Source organism: Cetorhinus maximus, chromosome 5, assembly GCF_964194155.1.
Source record: "Cetorhinus maximus chromosome 5, sCetMax3.hap1.1, whole genome shotgun sequence".
In the NCBI taxonomy this organism is placed as follows: Eukaryota; Metazoa; Chordata; class Chondrichthyes; order Lamniformes; family Cetorhinidae; genus Cetorhinus; species Cetorhinus maximus.
Window position 1 is genome coordinate 148,225,846 of NC_135883.1, and position 19,668 is coordinate 148,245,513.

A 19,668-nucleotide genomic window follows, 5' to 3' on the forward strand; every position below is an offset into this window, starting at 1 on the left:
AAAGGCAGTGGAAGCAGAGTCTATGATTATTTTTAAGGCAGAGATAGATAGATTCTTGATGAATATGGGGATGTTTTATTTATTATCCCCAGGTTATTTGAGAAACTTATCAGCCATGATTGAATGGTGGAGCAGACTCGATGGGCCGAATGGCCTAATTTCTGCTCCTATGTCTTATGGTCTTATGGTTATTGGGGATGGGCAGGAATGTGGGGTTAAGGTTACATTCAGATCAGCCATGATCTTATTGAATGGCGGAGCAGGCTCAAGGGGCCAAGTGGTCTACTCCTGCCCCTAATTTGTATGTTCGTATTGCTCCATTTACGGGATTTCAAGGTTGAGTGCCATTTCAGGATCATAAATCAAGTCTTGAAAAGGGTTCTTATGACATGAAGTACCAGTCCTAAATGGCTGCAGTAAGATTAATTTGTAATACTGTGGCTACAAGAGCAAGTCAAAGGCTAGGATCCTGTGGTGAGTAACTCACCTCCTGACTTCCCAAAGCCTGTCCACCATCTACAAGGCACAGGTCAGGAGTGTGATGGAATACTCTCCCCTTGCCTGGATGAGTGCAGCTCCAACAAGTCAGGAAGCTCAACACCGTCCAGGACAAAACAGCCCACTTGAATGGCACCCCCATCTACAAACATTCACTCCATCACCAATACACAGTGGCAGCAGTGTGTACCATCTACAAGATGGATTGCAGGAACTCACCAAGGCTCCTTAGGCAGCATCTTCCAAATCCAAGGCCGCTACTATCTAGAAGGACAAGGGCAGCAGACACATGGGAACACCACCTCCTGGAAGTGCCCCTGCAAGCCATCCTGACTTGAAAATATATCGCTGTTCCTTCACTGTCACTGGGTCAAAATCCTGGAATTTCCTTCCTAACAGCACTGTGGGTGTGCCTACACCACATGGACTGTGGCAGTTCAAGAAAGCAGCTCACCACCAAGGGCCACTAGGGATGGTAATAAATGCTGGCCAAGCCAGCAACGTCCACATTCCATGAATGAATTTTTAAAAATTAACATTGTAACTCCAAAAATTTCATGACAGACAAATAGGGAGGTTCGTGGTAAGATGGCAATATTTTCAGTTTAAGCAAAGCTAACAGCAGAATGGTGTAAATCATCCAACAATTTGGGGAGAATCGGAACTCATGGCCTCTCGCCACCACAAATTGCTAGATGTTTTGTGATCAAAGAATGACAGGTGCTGTGAACTCACCCTTCTTTTTTCAGCAATTTCTGTTTCATTGTTTTAAATTTATTTATGAACATTGCTGAAAAGAGAGACATGTTGCTGAAGCTTTCTGTCTTGCACTCATCAGGACAAATAAAAGAATGCCAAATTTCTGGCATTCTAGCTTTTGTCCTGTTGAGTGCAAATGAAAAGCTTTGGCAACATGTCTCTCTTTTCAGCAATATTCAGATTTGTTTTTTTCAATGTTTTGTATTTCACTGCCTTATTTCCAGATTTCAATACACGGCTTAAATTCTAAAATGCAGACAGCACAAGTACGTGGTCTGCACGTTGGTCATCTGTTTTCAATCAAGCTGATGCCTTCAGTCTTCCTGCAATCATCTTCTCCTGTCCCAGATGACTGCAGTTTCCTTGATGGGCCTCAAGTCAAAAGCACAAGTGAGATCAGAGTTCAACCGCACTGCCTACTGTATATGAGCTTCAAAACAGAGCTGCATTGCAAAGAGAACACAACAGGACTAGCACAAAAAAGCTGTATTTGGCATGACTCAAATGTAGTGTCAGTCTGTTCAACTGACTGCACTCAAAACTTCAAGTCAGCCTTCAGCCCAGAGTCTATGCTGACACTTTGAAGCATAGTGTCTTTATTTATTACTTTATTTATCTTGTGGGAGATGCTGTCCTTATTTTTAAGGAGTTAAAAGGCGATGTCCTTATTATGACTTGGACTCCTTCCCCATCTGTAAGAACATGCTCAAAGCAAAAGCCAACATCCATAGGAAGTCTGCACTTTCTATAAATTGAATTTGACTTACCAGTAATGCCCAAAATGGTCTACAATATCCCTCACTCCTCCAACACCATCAAGCCTGGCGATCAACTTTGGCTGAACGAGTGTAGAAGAACATGCTGGGAAAAGCATCGGGCATACCCGAAACTGAGGTACCAACCTGGTGAAGCTACAACACAACATGCTATGCAGCAAAAGTAGTATCGGCAGCTAATTTAGTGATCTCACAACCAAGGGATCAGGTAAAAGTTTTGCAAACCTGTCACATCAGGGGTAGGACAAAAAAGTAACTAGTGAAGGAGGAGACACAGTGAACATGGAAGCAGGAACACGTTTGGGAGCCGACCCAATGAGCAACTTTCCAAATTTCCTCACTCCACCCCTCCCCGCCTCCAAAGCCACCTCTGTGGGCTTGGGAAAATTCTGTTTCTCTCTGCACAGATGCTGCCAGACCTGCTGAGTGTATCCAGAATTTTCTGTTTATGCTTCCGATTGTAAAGTTGGTTTTATGATAAACCCAAATGTAATCTTCCATCAATTAATAAAAGAAAAATAAAGAACCCGAAAACAATATAACATAAAGACAACAGGTGATAAGATAGTGATTTTTCATCTTTGTGCCCTGAGCCCAAATCCAATAGTGTGCCACAGGACGGAGGCCTCAGACACCAGGGAATGATTTGCTACAACGACAAGAGTTTCAGCAGTCTCAACTCAAAGGCCATGAGCCCACACACAAAACTGCCCATAATTCAAGAGTGACTAGCTTTTCCCTCAGTCAAAATCCAGGTGGGGGGTTAGATATTAAAAAATAACATGCACTTAGACTGCTGAACTGCTCACCAGTGACTGAAACAAGAAAAGTGCACATGTGCAATGGCCTTACCTACACACACATGAACACAGGCCCAGTTTGTACTTAAGCAGGCGGACAGTTTCATGACAGACTTTTTTTTAAAAAAAGGTACACAGCCATTTTTAAAAGGCCCTTTAGGAAAACTGGATCTTTATCTTATTTTCATTTTTTCTAATTAGACACCAACAGTCTTCCACCACCCCACCCACTCCTCAACCAATCTCTAGTTGAAAACCATACAGGTCGTGACTCTCCTTAACTCGGTGCTCATAGGCAATTTCACCCTTACCACAGGGTTGCTGGTGTCAATAGAGCCTCAGGAAGGGAAGTACTCTGGGTCAGAGGAAGTGAAGCGGGTCATGGGGAGTTTTATTTTGCATTAGTGCTGGACACTGTAAATTTAGCAAAAAGGCACAACACTTTGCAGCAATAAGATCCTTCTTACGTTTGATGGATATAAAGTTCACCCAACTTTAAAAGCAAAGGCTATTTTGAGGACTGAAAATAGAAAGTCATTCAGTGCATTGAGGGATTTGCTACAAACGGCAAGCTTTATTTGCTCAGCATGTCATCAATAATGTTCAGTCCCACTGAACACATACAAACAGGATCACCACATAATTACAATGCATGATAATGACAGGGCAGCTGTTCCTAAATCCAGCTCTTTAGCCATTACAAGCCAGTGCTTCATGTGAACATTTAACACACTTTCTAAAAGGAGAACCCAATCCTTTCTTCCAAAAGAAAGTTACAATTTCTTTAACGTTTTTGGTGCATTTGGTGTTAATCCTGCAGAGAACTAGGGGAAATTTTAACCAAAAAAATAACCCGGCAGGTTTGGGTTGAGAGGAGGAGTGGGTTGGGGTGGGGGGGGGTTTAAAGCTGTAAAAAAGAAATCGGATTTCTGATCCAAGCCTCCAATCGCCCTTTCTGGTTTTGACCAAGGTGGGCAAGTGATCATGTCGCTCCACTGTGGAATATTGGCTCTTTAAATATCATGTGGCTGCATGCCTCATTATTATTCAAATTTTCATCTTTAACTGAAAGTCGGCAGCTACATCCCGGCGAAGGTTTGCCGGATCCAGAAGGAGAGCCTTTACTCTCCTGCCTGAGCAAAACTAGAGTATTTAACTTACATAAAGCCAAATACACAGGTATGAGGGGCAAGTTGGTTAAGGTGGATTGGGAATTTATATTAAAAGTTATGACAGTAGACAAGTAACAGCGAACGTTTAAAGAAATATTTCACAATTTTCAACAAACATTCCATTGAAAAAGCAATGCTCCACACAAAAAGCGACCCATCTGTGGCTAAAGAGGTTAAAAATAGTACAAGATTAAAAGCAGAGGTTTACAACATTACCTAGAGTAGTAGTTAGCCTGAGGACTGGGAGTTTAGAAACCAAAAGATTTCAAAAAAAAAAATTGACAGAAGTTTTTTTTTATTCGTTCATGGGATGTGGGCGTCGCTGCCTAGGCCAGCATTTATTGCCCATCCCTAATTGCTCTTGTTCAGAGGGCATTTAAGAGTCAATCACATTGCTGTGGGTCTGGAGTCACATGTAAGCCAGACCAGGTAAGGAAAGCAGATTTCCTTCCCTAAAGGACATTAGTGAACCAGATGGGTTTTTACAATAATCAACAATGGTTTCATGGTCATTAGTCTTTTAATTCCAGATTTTTTTTATTGAATTCAAATTCCACCATCTGCCGTGGTGGGATTCGAACCTGGGTCCCGAAAGCATTACCCGGGGTCTCTGGATTACCAATCTAGTGGCAATACCACCGCCTCCCCTTAGAACATTAAATATGATAGTGAACTAGCTAGAATTATACAAGCAAATTGTAAGGAGTTTCCTACAAGTATGTAAAAAGGGAGAGGAAAGCAAAAGTAAATATGGCTTTGACAGGATAAATTATGTTTGGTTTAAGGAAATGGCAGAAATGTTAAACAAATATTTTGTGTTTATCTTCACCATAGAAGATACAAAACATTCCAGAAACAAAGCGGAACCAAGAGTCTCGTGAGAGTGAGGAACTTAAAATATTAGTAAAGAAAAAGTACTGAAGAAATTTATGGATTAAAAGCTAACAACTCCCATGGCCCTGATGGCTTACATTCTAGGGGTCTAAAAGAGGTGGCTGCAGAGATACTGGATGCAGTGGTTGTGATTCTCCAATGTCCTGGAATAGTTCCTGTGGATTGGAAGTCGCAAATGTAACACTGCTATGCTAGAAAGGAGGAAGAAAGAAAGAAAACAGGGAGCTACAAGCCAGTTAAGCCTGACATCAGCTGTCAGGAAAGTGCTGGAATCTATTATTAAGGGAGTGGTAATAGGGCACTTAAAAAATCAAATGATGCTGAAATTGTACTTGATAAATCTACTCGAGATTTTTAAGAACGTAACTAGCAGAGCAGATAAATGGGAGCCATGGATGTGGACCTTCAAAAGGATTCAATAAGACGCCACGTGAAATGTATTGAACAATTTGGTGTTGGGGATAATATATTAGCAAGGATTCGTTAAGGGGCAGAAAAGAGAGTGGGAATAAATAGATCAGTTTCAAGTTGGCAGGCTGTTGTTAGTGGAGTACAGTAAGGATCAATGCTTGGGCCACAGCTACTTATAATCTAATTAAGGATTAGGGCCGTATTTCCACAAATTTCGGGCCAACTCTGGAGGCCTTTAAAAATGGTGGGCAGGACCGAAAAGGGGGGTCCCACTCCCATCTTCAGCAGATGCCACTTTTGCTGACAGGAGGAGGGGGGTGTGTAGGTGCAGGTGTGAATCATAGAAGTGGGAAACCCAGATTCAGCAGGGCCATTTCAAGTTACTGCTGAGTTCAAACAGACCACATTTTCTGCTGTTCCAAGGGTTTTAATCTGCGATGTGGGAGTCTCAATTTTATGGAGGAGATGTAAACACTCTTGAAGGTTGGTTAATTGTCACAATCAGACGTTATTTAAATCCCCAGCCCTTTAAACATGAAAATAACCAAGCTGCAGCTGTTAGTGTGTAAAAAAAAACAAACACATGCTGGAGTTCATTGATTGACCTGGTTTGGCTTAGAAAACATTACCATGTGTTCCTGCAGTTTCAATAGACTTCATTGATGACATTTCCCAGGGGCTGTTATTGCAGCTGAGCCCATTATGAATGCTCATCTCAGCAGGAGGTTCTGAATTTGATTGACAGCTTAAAGAGGCTATCAAAAGATTGCCTGTCTTTGATGTGCTTACTTGAATCGAAGCTTGTTTGCTTTATAACAGACTGACCACTTGAGGGGATTTAAAATCTTTGAATGGGTTTCATAAATGACAGCTTTGTTCTGTATCAAGTGGGTGTATGAGTGATTGTTAGAAGTTTAATTTTTTTCATCTCCACATGGGTCCTGAGGTCTGCCCAGAGTGAATATTATGCGGCTGGCTATGGAGGTGGCACAGTTGGATTTCTAACCAGCCCACCCCAGCACTCGCCTGCCTCCATGCCCGACTCTGGAGGTGGCAGGTCGTACTCATTCATTCCCCCTCTATGAGTTGATTACTATCTTCCACCCAGTTTGTTACACTTGCAAGTTTCATGTCATCTGCAAATTTTGAAATTATGTCCTGTGACCCACCCCCCACTCCACCACCCCAAGTCCAAGTCATTAATGCACATAAAAATAGTGGTACTAGTATTGAACTTTGGGAAATGTGACCTTTTTCTCTCCCTCCAGTTCAAAACAAAAACCCATTCAGTGCAACTCTCCGTTCTATCTCAGCCCATTTTTTATCCATTCTGTTACCCTGCTTTTAATCCCGTGGGCTTCAATTGTGCTAACAAGTCTAAAATATGGCACTTTATCTAACATTTTTTGGATGCCATATATACAATCAACTGCACTGTCCTCATTCACCCTCTGTTACTTCATCAAAATACTCATATCATGTTAGTCAAACTCGATTTTCCCTCATCAGATCTGTGCTTGCTCTGGTTTGTTAGTCCACGTTTGTCCAAGTGGATGTTAATTTTCTCCTGGGCTAATGTCCCTAAAAGCTTCTCCAACAACTAAAGGCCAGTCAGTTTAAACTCAGTGGTGGGAAAGCTTTTTGAAAAAATAAAGTGAGAGAAAATTCACTGTCACTTGGACAGAGAGAGGCTGGTAAACTGGGCAGGCGTGTAACAGATGAAATTTAATACAGAAAAGTGTGAAGTGATACATTCTGACAGAAAGAACGAAGACCTGCAATACAAAATAAAGGGTACAATTCTCAATGAGGTGCAGGAATAGAGAGACCTGGGGATATACAGACACAAATAATTGAAGGTGGTAGGGTAGGTTGAGAAAATGATTAAAATGACAAAGCTCTCTGGGCATTACAAAAATAATGGGTATAGAGTACAAAAGCAAGGAAATATGATAAACATGCATAAACACTGGTCCAGCCTTGACTGGAGTATTGTGGCCAGCTCTGGGCACACACTGGTAAACTGGGATGTGAACATTTTAGAGAGCATGCAGAAAAGATTTACAAGAATAGTTCCAGAGATGAGGGGCTTCAGTTATGTGGATAGATTGGAGAAGGTGGGTTGTTTTCCTTAGAGGAAAGGAGACTTGATAGAAATTTTCAAAATCATGGATAGTGTAGACAAGAGTGGATAGAGAGAAAGTGTTCCCATTGGCAGAAAGGCCAAGAACCAGAGAACGTCAATTTGAGGTGGTTGGCAAAAAAACCAATGGAGACGAAAGGAAAACCATTTTTTACACAGCGAGTGGTTAAGATCTGGAATGCACTGCCTGAGTGTGTGTTGGTGGCAGATCCAATCGTGATTTTCAAAAGGGAAGTGGATAAGCACCTGAAGAGAAGAATATTGCAGGGCTACAGCAAAAGGACAGGAGATGGGACTAGCCAAGGTGCTCTTGCAGAAAACAAGGATAGGTCAAATGGCTTCCTTCTGTGCTGTAACCATCCTATGATCATGCTAGCATATTTGAACACAACATAAAACTGACTGGTTTATTTTTCTCACCTTTTTTTGAACAAAGGTGTAACATTTACAATCCTCCAGTCCTCTGACAGCAGCAGCCTTGCACTCAAGCAGGATTGGAAGATTGAAGTCAGCACTTCCACAATTTCAACCCTAACTTCTCTCATCAGCTTAAGATGCATCCCATCCAAACAAGGTGACTCGTTGACTTTAAGTGCAGCCAGCCTTTCAAGTACCTCTTTATTATCTATGTTTAACTCATAGCATCCCAGAAGCCTCCTTGTTTACCATAGCTTTGGAAATGCTTACAGCCAGTGAAGTATTTTTGAAGTTTAGTCACTGTTGTCTTAGGAGAGACGCAGCAGCACACATCAAGATCCCACAAACAGCAATGTAATAATGACCAGATAATGTGTTTTTAGGTGTTGGTTGAGGGCTCCATATTGACCAAGACACCAGGGATAACCCTCTGTTCACTTTTTGAAATAATGCCATGGAATCTTTCACGTCTACCCAAGGGGGCAGACATGGCCTCGGTTTAATATCTCATTTGAAGGTCTACCCCTCTGATTGTGCAGCACTCTCTCAGGACTATACTGGAAGTCAGGGAAATAAATCAATTTTCTGAACTTGTTTTTTGACAGCTGGTTAAGTTCTTTTTTTCCAGAGAACAGAAAGCTGATGAAAAACAGACGATTTTTGTTGGAGCCTTAAGTGTAGACTGGGACATTTTCCACAGGGATGAAAACTCCAGTACAAAGTTCACCAAGGCTGTGCATTTAACCCTTTTTAAAGGGCTGTTACAGAAGTGCACCAATAAATATTTTCCATCCAGGGCATTAATAAGGACTCAGTGTGAGAGAACTCAAAAAGGGAAGAAATTTATTTTTAAATATGACTTAAAAAGAAACCTCGATAGAAACTAAGCACTTGTGACTAAAAGTGTGAATACTTCTTCAATTTCTTTCCATAAAAATGTATTGAAATTGCTTTTGTAAATATTGATAAAGCAGTTGTGATCCTGGTCAGTTCATATAAAGGTTCTCAAAAGGTTCATCCAACTTTCATGTTGGGGGCATATGTCCCACCCAAGGTTTGTGTCATGAACGCTGCCTTCATAAAATCTGCACAATAATTACAGGGAAGAGGCCACATTAAGAACACAAAAAAGACTTGAGAATGAGAAAAGACCATGGTGTACATCATGCATCCAATTTCCAATGCCTAGATGTAATGCAGTCTACCATTCGCCCATTTTCTACCCCACTCAATTCTCAATGATAATGGTGGAGGATAATTTCAAAATGTATCTATCTATACCTAACTCGCTGTGCTCCACAAATGTTGATTCCTCATCACCCTCCCTACAACAGCACAGAAACCTTTGTACCCTCTGATGTATTCAACCACTTTAGTCTATGTTTTTCCTGTAACCATTGTTCCCATTGCCAATCACATAGTTCTCCAGCTATCTTTTTGAATGTGTTAATCAAGCTTGATGTGGTTAACAGCTCACAAAACAATCTTCATGTAACAAAATGGGCGGTTATAATACTGTACTTAGTAAAATGAAATACTTCACTCATTCGCATCTTTCACAGTAAATGACTATGTAAAGCAACAGAATCCAATCAGACATAGCTGCCAACTAAATTAATCAAGAAACAGAAAGGTGTTCTCGATGACAACTTACCTGGTACAGTTAGGACAGAAGGAGAACTGTCTGCAACCATTTCTATCTTATCACCATTTCGTAACCAGTAAATATGCACAGGATACGGTGGGCCCACTGCCTCACAAGTGAGATTAAAGGGGGCATTTCTTGTGACGTTCTTTGATTCAGGTTCTCGAATAAAACTTGGCAATCCTGCAAGTGGCAACATTTGAAAATGGCATCAGTTAACAATGAGATACCCGAAATGCATATACTATGGATAATGTAGTCAAAACCATATCTATTATCTATAACATACCCTAACTGTGCCCATTGGAATAAACTAATTGTGCCCCAAAATGTATCTATTAACTCTGACTATTATCCACAAAGTTTTTGTGTATTTGCATTTTAATTTGTACATATTTACAAATCCTTGAAGGTGGAAAAGCAAGCTGATAAGGCAGTTAAGAAAGCATATGTGATACTTGGCTTTGTAAATTGGTGCATTTCATGCAAAAACAAGGAAACATGCCAAACCTTTACAAATCACTGGTTAGGCCAATTCTACACACATTTTAGGAAGGATGTCGACACCTTAGAGAGGGTAGGGGGAAGGTTTGCCAAGATGATGTCAGAGATGAGGGAATTCAGTTTTGTGGAGAGATTGGAGAAGCAGGGATTCTTTTCCAATAGGCACAACAGAGGTATTCAAAATCATAAGGGCTTTGATAAAGCAAGTTGGGAGAAACAACACTAGCAAGTAGGTCATAGAGTTAAAATGTTTGACAATTGAACTACAGGAGAAATGAGGAGAAATAATTTCTCATAGCTGATTGAAAGGGGATGAAATCAGATGACACAAGACCATTCAAAAGGCAATTAGACATGTACTTGAAGATAAGCTTCTCTAATTCTGGCCTCCTGTGCATGCCCAATTATGATGGCTCCAACACTGGTGTCTATGTCTTTAGTTGCTTAGGTCCCAAGCTCTGGAATTCCCTTCCTCCACCTCTCTACCTTCCTTTTTTACTTGAAGACATTCCTCAAAGCCTCTCTCTCTGACCAAGCTTTTGATCGTTTGAACTAATATCTCCTTATATGGCTTGGTGTCATACTTAGTTTTATAATGCTCTGTGAAACACCTTGGCATGTTTCGTCACCTTAAAAGGCACTATATTAAGCTGTTGTTGATAAATAGTTTGCAGCTTTATGGGAGGAAGAAGCTGACTGGTGGGGGCTAAATTAGATGGAGTGAACGACTTCCTGCTGTAACTCTTTCGAGTTATCAACAGATCGCATGTAACTCTTTCGAGTACATTCACAGTTCTTGGTTTCCGGGAGTGGGACATGAACCCACAACCTTCTGATTCAATTCTGCCATTGCCGACTGCCCACAGCGCCTCATGGTTGCCCAGTCTTTAGTTGCTAGATCTGCTCGAAATCTATCCCATTTAGCATGGTGGTAGTGCCACACAACACGATGGAGGGTATCCTCAATGTGAAGATTGGACTTCATCGCCACAAGGACTGTGCGGCGGTCAATCCTAACGATACTGTCATGGACAGATGCATCTGCAGCAGGCAGGTTGGTGAGGATGAGGTCAAGTGTGTTTTTCCCTCTTGTTGATTCCCTCAACCTACCGCAGTCCCAGTCTAGCAGCTATGTCCTTTAGGACTCAGCCAGCTCGGTTTGTAGTGATGTTACTGAGCCACTCTTGGTGATGGGCATTGAAGCCCCACACCCACAGTATATTCTGCGCCCTTGATTGGTCAGCTGAGCAGGGGTGGCGGGGGGGAAGAAACAGTACATGGTATTCAGCATACTGCTGTGTCTGTCCTGCTGGTGGGACAGGACATACCCAGGGCTGGTGATGGTGGCGTCTAGTGCATTGTCTGTAAGGTATGACCCAGTGAGTATGACTATGTCAGGCTGTTGCTTGACTAGTCTGTTCAACAGTTCTCCCAATTTTCGCACAAGGCCCCAGGTATTAGTAAGGAGAACTTTGCAGGGTTCACAGGGGTCATTTCCGGTGCCTAGATCGATGCCAGGTGGTCCATCCAATTTCATTCCTTATACAATTTTCTGTAGTGGTTTGGTACAACTGAGTGGCTTGCAAGACCATTTCAGAAGGCATTTAAGAGTCAACCACATTGCTGAAGAGCAAATATTTCTTTGCCTAGCCCAGGGCTATTGCAGCTAACTGTGGCACCCTAATCTCCGTCCTGGTTCAGATTAGCTACTTCAGCGTAAAACAGAGATCAATCTTGGAGACCTTGCTGCTTTTCACACTTCAGTTCCATCGTGTATTTATCAACTGGACCAAAGCATCCTTAATTATAATTTCTAATAACTGCCTTAATGGCCCCAAGGCTATGGGCCAAATGCTGGTAAATGGGATTAGGTAGGTAGGTCAGGTGTTTCTTACGTGTTGGTGCAGACTCAATGGGCCAAAGGGCCTCTTTTGCACTGTGAGATTCTGAAGATCTTTTGACTCCACCTAGCTGCCTTTCCAATTCATGTTGCTGAGCTTTGCTTTTTGAGTATATAACATAACCCATGACAGGAAGAAGAAGTGAAACACAAATTATGACTCAAATGTCCCCCATACCAAATTAATAAGAACTTTTGGAAAATTTCCCCTTCCTCCTCTCCTTCTTTCCAGAATCTCTCTTCAGCTTGCTCAGTGTCATATATTTCCCTCCATCCTGTGTTGCCACATTTGACTGGGCAGGAAATAATTATACAAATTTATTTTGTCCAATAAATAGAGTAGATGCTTAATAGTTACATTGACAGAGGCACAAGGGTGCCGCACTAAGCTGTGCTATAGAACGCAAAGTAACAAAGATAGTCTTTGAGTCAAAATTTTTCTGGTACAGTCAATACAGATTTTAGCAAGGACCCACATGACAGACTGGACAGAAAGAAAAAAAGGCCATTGGATCAAAGGGAAAGTGGTAAGTTGAGTACAAAATTGGTTCAGTAGCAGGAAGCAAAGCCTATGGTTGACAGACCTTTTTGTGACTGAAGGCTGATTTCCAGTCAAGTTTTGTAGGGCTCAGTATTGGATCCCTTGCTTCTCATCATATATATCCATGATTTAACCATAAACGCAGGGGTATGATTAAAAAGTTTGCTAAATTTGCTGATGACACAAAGTTAGCAAATTGTGAAGAAGAGGTAAGGAGGCTACAGAGGGACATAATTAGGTTAAGGGAATGGGCAAAGATCTGGCAAATGGAGTATAATGTGAGCAAATGTGAAATTGTTCATATTTGCAGGATGAATGAAAAAGCTTATCTGAATGGTGAGAAATCACAGAGCTCAGATTCAGAGGGGTCTGGGTGTCCTAGTACATGAATCACAAATGGCTAGTATGCAGATACAGCAAGTAATTAGGGAAGCTAATAGAATGTTATCATTTATTGTGAGGGGAATTGATTACAAAAATAGGGAGGCTCTGCTTCAGTTGTGGAGGGCATTGGTGAGACATCTGAAGTATTATGTACAATATTGGTCTCCTTACTTAAGGAAAGATGTAAATGCATTAGCAGTAGTTCAGACAAGGTTTATTAGACTAATACCAGGAATGAGCGGGTTGTCCTATGAGGAAAGGCTGGACAGGTTAGGCTTGTATCCACTGGAATTTAGAAGAGTAAGAGGCGACTTGATTGAAACCTTTAAGATCCTGAGGGGTCTTGACAGGGTGGACATGGAAAGGATGTTTCCTCTTGTGGGAGAATGTTGAACCAGGGATCACTGTTTAAAAATAAGGGGTCACTCATTTAAGACAGAGGTGAGGAGAATTTTTTTTCTTGGAGGGTAATGAGCCTTTGGAACTCTCTTCCTCAAAAGACAGTGGGGGCAGAGTCTTCGAATATTTTTAAGGCAGAGCTAGATAGATTCTTGATTAACAAGGGGATGAAAGGTTATCAAGGGTAGACAGGAATGTGGGGTTGAGACTACAATCAGATCAGCCATGATCTTACTGGATGGCGGAGCAGGCTCGAGGGGCCGTGTGGCCTACTCCTGCTCCTAACTGGTATTTTTTTTAAAAAATTCATTCATGGGAAGTTGGCATTGCTGAATAGGCCAGCGTTTATTACCCATTCCTAATTGCCCTTGTTCAGAGGGCAGTTAAGAGTCAACCACATTGCTGAGGGTCTGGAGTCACAGGTAGGCCAGACCAGGTAAGGACAGCAGATTTCCTTCCGTAAAGGACATTAGTGAACCAGATGGGTTTTTACAACAATTGACAATGGCTTCCTGATCATCATTAGACTTTTATTTCCAGTTTTTTATTTAATTCAAATTCCACCATCTGCTGTGGCGGGATTCGAACATGGATCCCCTGAGCATTACCATGGGTCTCTGGATTATCATACGTTTGTATGTAATACAAAAATTGGCTGTGTGGTTGTTAGTGAGGAAGAAGGCTGCAGACTGCAGGAAGATATTTATGGACTGGTTAGATGGGTAGAAAAGTGACAAACGGAATTCAACCTGGATAAGTGCGAGGTAATGTGAGAAGAGGGCAAGCAAAGCAAGAAAATACATAATAAATGGCAGGATACTGGAATTGTAGAGGAATAGAGGTGCCTTGGAGTGCAGGCCCCCAGATCCCTGAAGGAACTCAGCCACATAGCTAAATCAGTTATGAAGGCAAATGGGTTATGTAGAAACACACTCTAGGAGGCTTCTTAGTCAAACAAAACGAACTTTATTTACACAAGAGCTTCTGTGGCTGCTTGTATCTAACCAGCCCCTCATACAACCATCTCCTGGGAAACTCCTCCCCTAGGATATATTCCCCCGCACTAGCTACACATTGTTTGAATAAATCATGTGACCCCTACTCAGACGAACTAATCTTAAAGTGACAGTCAAAACATCCCTCCCCTCTTAACCCTTTTGTACATCTTTTCAGTTAACAATTGCTTTATACAATTGAACCAAAAATTTTCTGAATTCTAGAAATAATTACATATGCTGTTAGCCTGGATTTCAATTACACAATACATACAATAGACCCCATAGTTATAAATTAAGTCTTTGGCGTGGTTTTCAAATTTGCGTCAAGCGGAATAGTTCGATAGGTTGTGAGGCTTCTACTAGATCAACATTTTCTGGAACTGAACTCAAGGGTACCTCCTTTACAGACAATTCATTATCATTAACTTCCACAAGGATGTCCTTGACGTTTATTACAGGTCGACCAGAATCTTCAGTGCACACAAGTTCGCCAACATTCGGTAGCAACACCGACTGCAGGAGTGCCTCTCTACCCCTCTAGTGGTCAACGTGCTTCCGAACGATCCGTCCCTCTATCCTTACTTCATACGAAAGAAGTCCGGCCTCAGAGACTACCCTCCCGAGAATTCACCTAGGACCGCTACTCAAGTTTTTCACATACATATTTTCATTAGTTAAGAACTTCCTAGTTATACTGTGAGAATCATGACTTGTCATCTGGCTGCACTGACTTGACTCTACCCTCCCCTGAAAATTTGGAAACGCAAAGACTTAACCTTGACCTGAGATGACATTTCACTCACAGCTCAGCAGGAGGAACACCCAACGTTGGTTGTGGGGTGATACGTAACTCAGAAGAAAACGTGAGACTCTTGTTGCTAAAGATCCACTTGATAGGTTTTTTATGCCAGATTTAAAAGTTTGAATGGCTCTCAGTTAAGCCGTTCGATGCTGGGTGGTAGGGCACTGTCCTTGTGTGTTTTATACCTTTGAGAGCGGTGAAGATTTGAAACTCCACACTCGTGAACACTTCCCCATAATCAGACATGATTACTTCAGGCAAACCAGTGCTGCAGCTTTTCGATGGTCGCCATCGATGTTGGTGGTTTCACCTCAAAAATTCCTATCCACTTGCAGTATGCATCAATTGCGAGGAGAAACATCGTACCCATAAATGGTCCTACTTAACTGACATGGATGAAGGCCCATGGCCAGCCAGGCCATTCCCAAGGGTGTAGTGGAGCTGTGGCTGGCAGGTTTTGCTGCAACTGGCACTGTTGGCAGCACCTGACCAAGTTTTCAAAATCGGTGTTGATTCCAGGCCACCATACATAACCCCTGGCTAGCATTTTAATTTTCGAGGTACCAAGGGTGGCCACTGTGTAGTTCCATCAGGAGTGGCTCCCTGCCTGGCACAGGAACAGCCACTCACGATCCCCAATACCATCTTGACAACTAAGTTCATGTTTACAGATGGAGTAGGGTTTCATGACCTCTGAAACTGCTTCATTGTCCCATCCCGTAAGGATTTTATCCCGCACTCCGGATAACAGTGGATCCGGACTGGTCCAGGTTTTGATTTGTTTCGCACAGACCGGTAGCGTATCCAAAAAGTTTATGGCCAAGACAATTTCTTGAGGAATAGTTGTACATGTAATACTTTCTCTCAAGGGCAGGTGACTGAGCGTGTCCACATTCACAATATGTACCCCTGGTCGGCTTTTGAAGGTGTATTCATATGCGGACAGGATCAATACCCAATTCTAAGTCCACGCAGAGGCTATTGGTGGCGTAGCCTTGTCCTCCTTAAAAAGGCCCAACAGCAGCTTGAGGTCTGAAACAATAGTGAAATGACTCTCATGTAGATATTAATGGAGCTTTTTGACGACGAAAACTATCGATAGGCCCTCTTTTTTGAATTGTGAATTGCCTCTTTCAGCTATTGATATATGTGTCAAGAACACTTTCCGAGCCGTCAGACATCTCATGGGACAACACTACCCCAACACCATAAGGAGGCATTGCACATCAGTATTAGTTCCTTCGATGGGAGGAAGTGTACAAGTGGACTTGAAGGCTGCAGCAATTGCTTCACCTTGTTGAAAGCCATTTCCTGAGGAGTTCCCCCAAGAACTCAAGGTTTAGTAGGGCATGTAAGGGGATCAGCACAGTGGATAGATTTAGCAAAAACCGCCCATGATAATTGACTATCCCTAGAAACGATTTAGGTTCAGGCACGTTAGTAGGGGAAGGCGCTTCCTTTATGGCCTTGACTTTCTCCTCAACAGGCTGTAACCCTTGAGCATTGATCCTGTGTCCAGGTAAGTCACCTCCTTGACTTGAAATGTGCACTTTTCTTTCTTGAGGTGGACTTAAGCCTCCTGGAATCTTTTTAGCACCACTTCTAAATTTGCCAGATGTTCGGCCTCCGTGGCCCCAGGGATGAGTACATCATCGAGGTTTACCACAACCTATGGCAACCCCTGTAGCGGGCTCTTCATTGTGCGTCGGAATATTGCACATGCCAGCGAGACATCAAAAGGCAAGCGCATGTACTGAAAAAGCCCTTTGTGGGTGTATATCGTGACATATCCTCGGGAACCGTCATCCAACTCAAGCTGTTGGTAAGCATGACTCATGTCCAGCTTGGGATATGACTGGTTCCTGGCCAGTTTTGCATAAAGATCTTTGATTCGTGGAAGAGGATACTTGTCCAGCTTTGTGGCCTGATTGACGGTTTGTTTGTAATCACCGCAAATGCGGATAGTCTTGACAAGCTTTAAGATGGGGATGATGGGTGCAGCCCGTTCCAAAAGCTGAACCGGTTGGATAATACCTACTTCTCCTAACCTCTTTAGTTCAGCATCCACTTTCTCACACAGGGCAAATGATACCGGGCAAGCTCTGAAAAATTGGGGAATGACTTCCGGATCCACGTAGATTTTGGTTTGTAAGCCCTTAATTTTGCCTAACTCACCATTATATTTTCTTAACAATTCTGAAAATCCCCCTATTCTCACCTGGAAAACATCAGCCCAATTTAGCTTTATTTTCTCGAGCTAATCATGGTCCAGAAGGCTTGGTCCTTTAGACATTACTACTGTGATAGGTAGCGGGACAGGCTGCTGTCCGTAGCTTACAGGTACAAAGGTGGTACCCCTCCCCTTTACTTCTTCTCCGGTGTATGTTTTCAGCTTGGCTGAAGTGCTATCTAAATTTAAAGGCTGGGCACCCCTCTCAAATACTGGAATGTGTGCTCGCCCATCACAGTGACTGATACACCTGTATCTACTTTCATATTTAGAGGCTTCCCATTTACACAGAGTGTTACGGTGATTAGGTCTGGCTTAACATCCTTGAGGTTGAAAAGTGAGTAAATATCTTACTGGTACCAGGGTCTTCTACATTGCGTACTTGTAACATCTTGTTGGATTGGCTATTCAGGTGCCTGGACCTAGCCCTGCATTGTCTCCTCAGGTGAACTTATTCCCCCACAATAATGGCACTCAGCCTCCTTAAATTGACAAGATCTAGGAGTGTGATTACTCCCACATTAATAATATTGGGTCTTAGGAATCACTGCCCGACTGCCTCCGCTGTATCTTTCAGTTTTGTAGTTGACTGGAACTGCTTCCCTTTTTCCAATGGTTTCAGCCGATTTATCACCACAGCTGGCTGCAGGTTCCCACACTAATTGGTGTACTTTGTGCGCCCTGCAGTTCCAATGCATCTATCTCAGCGTTTTCCATAGCGAGCACTCATCTCTATCACGCATTTGAAATCAATATCAACTTCTGCTAACAACCGGCAATGTATGGCATCATTACACACACCACAGGCTAATCGATCCCGCAGCATATCACTTGAGGTCGTACCAAAATTGCAATGCTCTGACAATTGTTTGAGTTTCGCAATGTACAACGCAATCGATTCCCCCTGGGACTCTCACTCGTGAATTAAACTTATAACATTGCATTATGACTGAAGGTTTCGGTTGGAAACGACCTTTAAGTGCTAACTCATTGAATAAGTTGGAGTCAGGTGCACTTCGAGCAGTAAGGCTGCAGATCAGACTGTAAGTATGGCTTCCACAAACGCTCAGGAAGATCGCCTTACGCTTCTCCTCATCCCTTATTTCATTCGCCTGAAAAATAGAATCCAAGGCACTTGACATATTGACCCCATTCCTCTGCAGAGTCATCGACTGGGTCTGTCCGGCCAAGAAGAGGCATCTCAGTGAGTAATATAATGTCCCATTCACAGTCGTCGATTAAACATGATACTCACAGGTGCAGGCGGGAGACAGTGCCAGGATACTTTTTCCTTGTCGCCAAATGTCGAAATACACTCTGGGAGGCTTCTTAGTCAAACAAAATGAACTTAATTTACATGAGAGCTTCTGTGGCTGCTTGTAGCTAACCAGCCCCTCATACAACCATCTCCTAGGAAACTCCTCCCATAGAATTTGTTGCCCTGCGCTAGCTACACATTGGTTGAACAAACCACGTACCCCATACTCAGTTGAACTGATCTTAAAGTGACAGTCATCCCAGGTTACTTTCCTTTATTAGCTGAGTTTGGAATACAAGAGCCGGGAGGTTATGCTAGAAATATACTAAGCGTCAGTTAGGCCATAGCTGGAGCACTGGGTACAGCTGTGGTCACCATGTTAGAGGAAGGATATGATCACACTAGAGGGGGCATTTAGGAGATTTACGACAATGTTATCAGGACTGGAAAATTTCCGTTATGAGGAAGTAGCGGATAGACCGAGTTGTTTAGAACAGGGGAGGCTGAGGGGAGATTTAATTGCAGTGTATGAAATTATGAAGTGCTCAGATAGAGTGAATAGGCAAGGACCTCTTCCCGCAGCAGAGAGGTCACTAACTAGGGGGCATAGATTTTAAAAGTAATTGGTAAAAGGATAAGGGGGAATTTAGGATAATTTCTTTTTACCCAGAAGTGACAGGGAAGGTTGAAGGGAATGCAATAAATGTTATCTGTATGGATTTTAAGAAAGCATCGAGAAAGTATCAACTTAAGGACAAAAAACAGCCAGTCATGACTGGAGGATGGCAGGCAGTGGTGTTCCCCAAGGATCAACGCTGGGGCTACTTTTTTTTGATACTCCATTTGATGTAGATAAATGATATAAGATAGGATTTTTCAGGTGACAGGGTTTGCTGGCCCGCCATCCGAAGAGTCAATGGGGAACACTCCAAGGAGCATTAATTGGCTGGAGGCGGGACTTTTGTCCCTCATTCAGGAAGAAGTCACACCTCGGAGAGCTTCCAGGCAATATGTTATTCCAGCAGTGCCAGTAGCGGTAAGGGCCAGGATTGGGATTACATGTAGTCCTGAGGTTCAAAGTCCCAGAGTCCAGGACCAGGTAAGCATAGGTGATACCGCAGCAGGGTGGGAAGGTGA

The 19,668-nt window shown here is 42.6% G+C and overlaps 1 protein-coding gene across 1 annotated transcript in view; it reads right to left on the minus strand.

Annotated features, from left to right (window-relative positions):
* Window positions 1-19,668, minus strand: part of mertka (c-mer proto-oncogene tyrosine kinase a) — a 128,167-nt gene that overhangs the window by 87,457 nt on the left and 21,042 nt on the right. The window contains exon 4 of the mRNA XM_078542653.1: window positions 9,525-9,698. Coding sequence (XP_078398779.1) covers window positions 9,525-9,698 — 174 coding nt within the window. The remainder of the gene's footprint in view (window positions 1-9,524; window positions 9,699-19,668) is intronic.